This window comes from Hippocampus bargibanti, linkage group LG02 (assembly GCF_051943395.1).
Source record: "Hippocampus bargibanti isolate YZ-2025 linkage group LG02, ASM5194339v1, whole genome shotgun sequence".
NCBI lineage: Eukaryota > Metazoa > Chordata > Actinopteri > Syngnathiformes > Syngnathidae > Hippocampus > Hippocampus bargibanti.
The window spans coordinates 37,055,040-37,063,868 of record NC_142735.1 but is presented as its reverse complement, the minus strand read 5'-3'; the positions used below and the strand labels follow the sequence as shown (position 1 = coordinate 37,063,868).

Here is an 8,829-nt window from a genome sequence, read left to right as displayed (position 1 = left end):
GATTTCGAAAAAAAATCAGCGACATTATATATATATATATATACACTGTACAGTATAGAGTGTATATGGTTTAATATCTAATTTTTTACATAGATAAATCAATAAATAATATATATATATATATATATTTATATATTTATCTATACATACATATATATATATATATATATATATATATATATATATATATATATTATATATATATATATATATATATATATATGTATATATAAATATTTATCTATACAGTACAGTATATATATATATATATATATATACTGTGTACTGTATAGAGTATAGAGTGTATATGGTTTTCTATCTAACTTTTTACATAGATAAATACATGTTATATGATATCTACATTTTTTGAATGAAAACTTCATCTTATTTACTCTCATTCAGCAATTAATGTTGTCATTTTGAATGATGTATATATATTATTGTGTTTCTCCTTTATTTGTCTGATTGTATTCACCCAAAGTGGTAAATGTGGCAAGTTGGTCCTCTTTTCGTGCGTAATTACGCACGAGATGTATCCTGTCCTGCATGTGTTTTGCGCTTACTTAATTGTGTGCATTGTCTCTCTTTCTGCATGTGGAAGAATTTGCGACTAAATATTTGGGAGCACATCTTCATCTTCATCTTCTTCTTCTTCTTCTTGTTTTTTTCTTCGTGAACTGACTCCTCCCTTTATGGAGGACTCGTAGTGCAAGTTTTTTTTGGGGGTGGGCGCGGCCCTGACAGACTTGCAGGGGGGGGGGGGGGGGGGGCTCGGAGGGTCAGCGAAGTGGTGTCGCCGGGCTCTAATTGAGCCTCGTCCAATCAACAACAAGTCGTTAGCAGTCACCTTCTGCTTCCTCCTCCTGCTCCGGGACACTTTGATTCTCTGGCTCCTCCGCCCACTCCTACTTTTTTTTTTCGGGGGGCGGGAGAGTCCGCCGCTCCCGGCCGAGCATTTGCACGGAACCCGTCGGGCTGCGGCGGCACTTCGGAGTGGGGCGGGGAGGGGGGCGGCAAGCCAGCGAGCGCCGCCGAACATGCCGGCCCAAACGCGGACACCCCTGTAGCGCGAGACCCCCCTCGGAGCCACTCGCGGACACTCGGCGCGGCCTCGCCGATGAACTAGGCGACTTTGCCGTTCTTCGGATCTTCCTCTTCCGGCGGGCGATGACCTCCTCCGGTCAAGACGCGAAGGCGGGCTCCGCGTCGCGAGGCGTCGGCGAGGACGCGAGGCGCGCGCCCTCGGACCGGCTGCCCCCGCCGGCCATCTCCAACAAGCCGCTGACGCCCTTCGGCATCGAGGACATCCTCAGTAAACCTTGCGTCAAAAAAGGCCCGACTTCCGCGCGTCCCGGTAGGCCGAGGGTCGCGGACGAAGCGGTCGCCCGGAACGGCGTCGGCGCGCCGTCGTCGCCGCTCTGCGCCCTGGAGGAGTTGGCCAGCAAGACCTTCAAGGGCCTGGAGGTCAACGTCATTCGGGCGGCTGAAGGTATCGCCGAGAAAATGCACGCGGCGGGCGCGTCAAATCCCGCGCAAAAACAAAACAAAAGTAACATGCTGGAACGAGCCGGCCTGCTGCAAATGGAAGGTTCGGATCGGCCAATTTGGAGTGCGATTACGCGCGCGGAAGGAGGTCCCATCTGGGATTCGGCAACCCGATTGTGACACCGTAGACGTGTCAACAAACAATAATATCAAATAGACGTGCACGTGAAATTATACGGGCTACAAAAAAACATCTTGGTCCCAAGTCATTACGCGCAAGACGGATTTGTGGACGGATTAAGATGCCCGCCTCCGAAATGGCCCGTTCGCCAATTTTACAAGAAATATATCATAATAAGAATAATACATTGGATTTTAATAGCGCTTTTCAAAAGTGTCAAGGACGCTTTACAGTTCCGGGTCTTATGTGACGTGCGTGCGGAGATCTTCCAAGATGGATCGTTTTCGTGCGTTATTGTCAATCCTTCAATGGGTCCATATCAAGTCTCGTGTCATCAAGGCAAATGTATGTTTTTATTCGAAGGGGTCGAAATGTGGCATCGCTGACAATCATTGCTTACGAGTGAAATACACGGCGATGAATATTATCATTAGAAATGAATGAATGAATGAATGAATGAATGAATGAATGAATGAATCCCCGCCGTGGCACTATTAAAGCCTTTCTGATTCTGGAGGGAAAAAAAACAAAGATAGAACTTCCTATTGAATACGTTTTTTTTTTTTTGTGCGTAATTACGCACTGGATGCCTACACATTGAACTGTCCATTCGTTTAAAGGCGCGTTAATATTCACAAAAATCAGAATCGATTGAAAATATTTGCAATAAATAGGCAAGCTTTGAAATGTAGAATATCGCGATTGACGACCGGCAATGGCGGCGCGCGTCATTTCGCATCGGATGTGTCACATCCATATGGAATACGGCACTCGTCGAAGCCATTTGACATAACTAGAAAACATGAGTGACGTTTTCGCTATTTGATGCTGCGTTTGGGGGTGTCGCGGTGTGTCGTAAATGACCACGTTGTAAAAGGGCTATATATGTATCGTATTATAGATGGTGACCTTATTAGACGATCGTTGCTAATGACGCAACTCGAGTGGGTGATCATCGACAACTCATTCTTATTTTTTTATCATAAATATAATAACGCATTTAATTTCCAAGCACCTTTCAAAACTCTCAAGGTCGCTCGAAAATACTAATGATGCTTATCATAGGAGTGCGAACGGTCTCGCGTTCCCGTCTATGATCTCTCGACGTTCTCTTGACGACTTTGTCGCCTTTGGTTGTCAGGTCGGGATCACGCGACCGCGTTCGGCCCGCGGCAGGCGTCGAAAAAGCGACGGAAGTCCCGCACGGCCTTCACCAACCATCAAATCTACGAGCTGGAGAAGCGCTTCTTGTACCAAAAGTACTTGTCCCCGGCGGACCGGGACCAGATCGCCGGCCAGTTGGGCCTTTCCAACGCGCAGGTCATCACCTGGTTCCAGAACCGGCGCGCCAAGCTCAAGCGCGACCTGGAGGAGATGAAGGCCGACGTGGAGTCGCTCAAGAAGATCGCGCCGCAGACGCTCCGCGACTTGGTGGCCGCGGACGACGGCGACGGCGACGGCGACGGAGAGGCTCCGGGAGGAGGCCGGGGCGGCGCCGGAGGGGAAGCCGGCCGAGGCGGATCCCCGGCCGGGGCCACCGGCCCCTCGCGCCGGATCTTCCCCCGGTCTCCTTCCTCGTCGCGGGGACACACCGCCGACGAGTTCTCGGAGGACGACGACGACGAGGAGATCCAAGTGGACGATTGATAGATACCCCATCATCATGTCTTGCTTTTTCTTTTAGACATTTTGAAAAAAAAGTGGTTGTTTTTTTTAAATTCCCGACATTTTGCACGGATCTTCTCACAAAAGGAGTGTTTTTGCCCCTCCTTATTCGCTTCTATTTAATTTATGAGGGGACTTTGAAGACCACCTCCTCTTTTAATAAACAGTTTAACAGCTCGTCAACCTTCTTCAGTTTATTTTTTCAGTTTTTAGGATCGACTGGCTGGAGTACACAAAAAAGGTCATGGCGACAACGACGTGCGCCACTGCAGCCTTTTTACACACTTAATCTCTTTGTACATATACAGCAAATTTTGAAATATCTATTCAAAAAAAAGGTCAACTTGATCATTTTAACGTACGTATTTAATCTGCATTTGTGTAAATAAAGGCCCCATCAAATGTTGCTTGGCTCAGTAAAAATCGATTTATTTCACAACTCGATGTTATTGTTCACCTTTAAAAAAATATGATGTTTTTAAGCAATAATGGCTAACATATATTCTATTATCCATCCATTTTCCATACGGCTTATTCCTCATTAGGGCTATATTACATTACATTGACCTTGAGTTTTGAAAGGCGATTTTAAATGAAATGTATTATTATTATTATATATCCTATATTATATAGTATGATATGATATTTTGTGCAGAATGATGACACACCGGAAATCCTTTGGAATACATACGTATATGAATTTGTAAAAGCAAAAGCAAGCAAGCAACCACCAGAATCCAACATGAAAGTGTTTTTTTGAAAAGGGAAATAGGAAAATGCAAGCTATGTTTGCAAGTCAACTTCCAAATCGATACTCAGTTGAAAAACAAATACGTACAATTAATTCTTGGCTTTGTTTGAAGGAGCATTTCAGTGCTCAATGAGTGAACATATTACGATGCCTAACGAGCCGGTGAGATCATGTTTTGACTAGAGTTTCAAAATATACATTCATATCATGGGATTTAACGCCCTCAAAAGCGTGGATCTAAAAAACGGACTTTTATCTTGATAGTTGTTTTATGATTAGATATTTAGTGTTACATCATCTGAAATTAAAAAAATACATCTAGTCAACTGAAAACAAAGGTGTTTTATGTTAGGAATAAATAAATAAGTAGATAAATAAATTGATCTACAGCTATCTAGCTATAGCTAGCTAGCTATATAAACATTTAAGATATCGAGTGTTGAATAAAATGTCACAACGTGTCCCACAATGTTAAACGGTCGCCTTGTCCCATTAAACGCCCTCAAAAGCGCGCATCTAAAAAAGAAAAACTTTTATCATGATAGTTTTTATTCAATATACCTAAAAATAAAAAAAAGACAACTAGTCAACTGGAAACTAATTGCAAAAAAAAATGATTTTACGTTGGCAATAAATAAATGAATAAGTAAATAAATGGATCTATAGCCAGCTATCTAGCTAGCCAGCTAGCTAGCTAGCTAGCTAGAGAGATAAACATTTAAGATACCGCGTGTTGAATAAAATGTCACAACGTGTCCCACAATGTTAAAGAGTCGCCTTGTCCTACATTTGTGACAATATTATGATACATAATGAGCCTCAGTCAGATCTTCTTTTGACTGCTTTTCAAATATACATTCATGTCATGTGATTTCAAAAAACACTTTTATCTTGATCGTTTTTTTTATGATTAGATATTTAGCATTACATCATCTAAAATTTAAAAAAATACATCTCGTCAACTGAGAACTAATTGCAAAAAGTTGTTTTACGTTGGGAATAAATAAATAAATAAATACATACATAAATAGATCTATAGCTAGCTAGCTAGCTAGCCATAGACAGATCTATAGCTAGCTCGTGAGATAGCTCGTTATCTAAGTGAGATAAACATTTCAGATATGGCGTGTTGCCTAAAATGCCACAATGTGTCCACAATGTTAAAGAGTCGCCTCGCAGCCCTGCCGGCCACCACTCACCCCCACAAAAAAAAAAGGGAATGCGTCGTGACGTCGCACGCTCCTCTTTTCTTTGCGCGTGTCTTCCGCCCAGTCGCCATATGCGAACAAGAGACGTTTGATTGATTGATTGATTGATTGATTGGTGGCTCCCGCACGGAACTCAGCGACAATTCCACGCATCTGGCCTCCTTCCAAATCGCCAGGGGGAGGATGTTGGGGTGTTCCGTCCCACGAATAGCAAATGGACGTGCGTCAAGTCAACGCGCCTCCCGAAGAAGAAAACTGGCGTCAACGACCACGACACGCCACGCCACGCCACGCCACCGTGCACGTTGACGCCATTTGGCGAGTCGTCCTCTTTTCAAGCTTTTCAAGCTCGCGGCAACTTCCCGTCCAACAAAACAAGAAGCACCTCTTTCTTTCCAAATGTTGCGTTTCCGTCATCGCCGCCCTTCGAAAATGACCACAATTCCCGTCTCAAAGTCGGAAGACGCCATTATTTGAAATCATGACAAAAGAAACGCAAAGGCGAGCGGAAACGCCAACTTTACCGCGCACGCGCACTTTAATCCATCGATCCAAAAATATATCATAAGAATCAGAATCCATTTTACGCATAAGCGATGTAAAAACTCTCAAGGACACTTTACCTGCATGGTGGTTGTTTTGGATTGTCGTCGGCGAGCAGAGGTCAAAGGACAACCGACGCCTCCGTCGTTTGTCAAATGACTTCCACGGAGCGTATTTGACAAAGATTCCAGCGCACCGAGCTGGATTTTACCTTTTAAAAGTCGCGTTGAATATTCACCGAGTCTTCTTTTAGAGTTGATGCCGGAACCGGAAGTGGATTGGAGCCAAAATGCTCTCTGGGAGAACGCTTCACAATTGAAATGTTATTGTTTTCCGAGAAAAGTGATAAAGATCATGTATCATGTAATGTATATATAAAGGAAAAAGAGGTAAATAAAAAGAAAAAAGAACATAATAAATACAAGAAAAATATCATGATAAAGAAGTGAACATTTATTTTAAAAACGTATAAAATACATACAGGAAAAAAGTATGAATTGACATGATTTCAAAAACAAAATAGTACTAGAACACGTTCCTCAGATAAAAAAGAGCAACAAAAAACGAATTGTCCAGTCTGCCTATGTTTTTGCAGTACACAAAAACCGTGTCACTTTTTTTTTTAAAAAATTAAAAGGCATTCAACAAGCAAGAAAAGAAAGAACATCCAAAAGCATGAGCTGCGTTGCCAAGTGCGTGGCTTTTACAACGGCAAAAATCAACAGCAAAAACACAAATAAAGAACGACAAATAAACAAAGTGCAAAATAACACCGCCAACATGTTGCAGAAAATGTCTTTTCAATCCAGAAAAACAACAACAAATAAAAGAGCAAGAAAAAAACCAAACAAAGCGCATCTGATTGCAGTCGACCAAAATTAAAGATTGAAAAAAGAAAGACGACATACAAGAAGCAAATATCCCAAACGTTGTGACGTGTTTAATCAATAAAAAGAGCACAGACAAAAAACAAAAAACAAATGGAGACTGTTGCCAGGATGGCAGAAGAACAACCACACCAAAAACATTCACACACAAACAGCTCTTGGGATTAAAACAAACAAGCAAAAAAAAATGGACATTTTACAACTAAAACAAAAAGCTCATTTTGTGATTCAAAATGTGTTTTTTTTTCTATATCACCTGAAAAACAAAAAAAAATATTTGTCTTTGGGTTTTTATTTCAAAGAAATAATGTATATACAAAATACAATCAAGTATCAAAAACAATGCCGTAATGCATTTTCAAAAACATTTGGAGAAGCATGCTTTTCAAGGAGGGCAATTATTATTATTATGATCATTATTTTTATTGTTGTTGTTGTTGTTGTGAAAGGGCATGCGTGAGTGATGTGCTTGAGGGGAAGCAACGTGAAGGGCCCAAGCATGAATGTGCACGCTGCCCACAAAGCAGCTAAGGACTGATGAGCACATGGGGTCAAAGTTCAAGTGGCCACCCCCTTTTTATTAGGCGCCTCCACAACAAGAATCCGCCTAAAGTAAGAGGGGACCGAATGGGGGGGGGCAAGTCAAGTGGATAGATTTGCGCGCGCGCGCGCGCGCGCGTGTGTGTGTGTGTGTGTATGATCACATTTGCATGTATTTTGTTGGTCTGTACGTGTAATGATTCTGAATGTATTGCATCCTGTGGATTTGTGTGTTTGTATTTTGTGTGTATGAATGTGCAGATTGTCATTATTTATGTATGCAAGCGTGCTATGGTGTGTATTCATGTATTTGCATGGTGACGTTGTGCCTATAATTGTGTGGATATGCATTGTATATATTATTGTTTCTGTTTTTGTGTTAATGTATGTCATATTATTTATTATTTTTGTTGTTAAATGCTGTGTAATGTGTGTTACATATATATTCTGGTGCTCCAACTATAAGTACTGATAATAAGAAAATATAGATAGTAATAACAGCATAAGCTTCAAAATGTAATAAATGACGATGGTGAAAAGTAAATGATTTTTAAGAAAATAAAAGGATTTTTTTTTCACTAGTAAAACTTGCGATATCCGCTGTTTGTCCTCATTTTGGATATTAATCGAATATGTATTTATTGCTTACGAGTTGTGAACATTTGTTTGGTGTATATCATTTGACATAAGACGGCAGAGAGCAGCTTGTCAGCGTCCGCTATCTATTATCTATCTATTTATTTATGTTTTTCTCTCCATTGGGTCATGAAAGGCCCATTAACACATTAGCGGGGTTTATTTACGAGCATGTGACACTTTTATGTGTATATAAATTAAATGGAAGCAGTAGATCGTGGCATGGCGATCCAAACGATCCACCGTGAACATTGGGACGATTCAAATGCCGTAATCGGAGTCCCGTGTGACCACGTGACGTGGCAAAGTACGAGAGAGCGCAGAACGGGATTAAAAAGAGCAAGTACGCCATCTGGCGGACACATGCGGTTACTGATTGGTCATATTAGCCCGGAAGGATGAGTCCAAGTCAACTTTCTTATCAAATCTGCTAATATGCATGAAATGAACTGAATGTCCTCTCGGACCCAGCGTGCAAGACATGCAAGACACTTAGAATGTGGCTAAAAAAGACAACAGACAATCCATGTCCTTTGTGAATGTCAAGTGAGGTCGCGTCGGACGGAAAGTGATGTGTCGTTCCCGAAAGGACCGGCTTCTAGAGCCGTCTCTTTGAGGAGAACCACTGGAGTCGGCTCTTATTAAAGAGCCGCTTATAGGAGCTGATTCCGCTCCCCCTTTGATTAAAGTCGCACGTGATTGGTCAAAATCCGCGGAAGGACACACACACCCACCCACAGTCATACCAATTTTAAAAACGATATACTGTATTGTAAATTTTGGGTAGTAAATTAATTGAAGCAACTGCTTCATGTGACAAAGAGGGTACAGCAAGCGCTGAAGAATGTGTCTTTGTGTTGTCATATTATTTGCTAGGTAGTATTTTTGTTGTTGTTGTTGTTGTTGTTGTTGTTTGGACTTCAAGATGGCGTC

At 41.8% G+C, this 8,829-nt stretch overlaps 1 protein-coding gene across 1 annotated transcript; it reads left to right on the top strand.

Moving 5' to 3' along the window:
• Positions 1-874: 874 nt before the first annotated feature.
• On the top strand, positions 875-3,737 carry lbx2 (ladybird homeobox 2). Its single transcript, XM_089018858.1, has 2 exons — positions 875-1,489; positions 2,808-3,737. The coding sequence occupies exons 1-2, from the start codon at positions 1,168-1,170 to the stop codon at positions 3,311-3,313; spliced, it is 828 nt and encodes a 275-aa protein (XP_088874984.1). The 5' UTR covers positions 875-1,167; the 3' UTR covers positions 3,314-3,737.
• Positions 3,738-8,829: the final 5,092 nt, after the last annotated feature.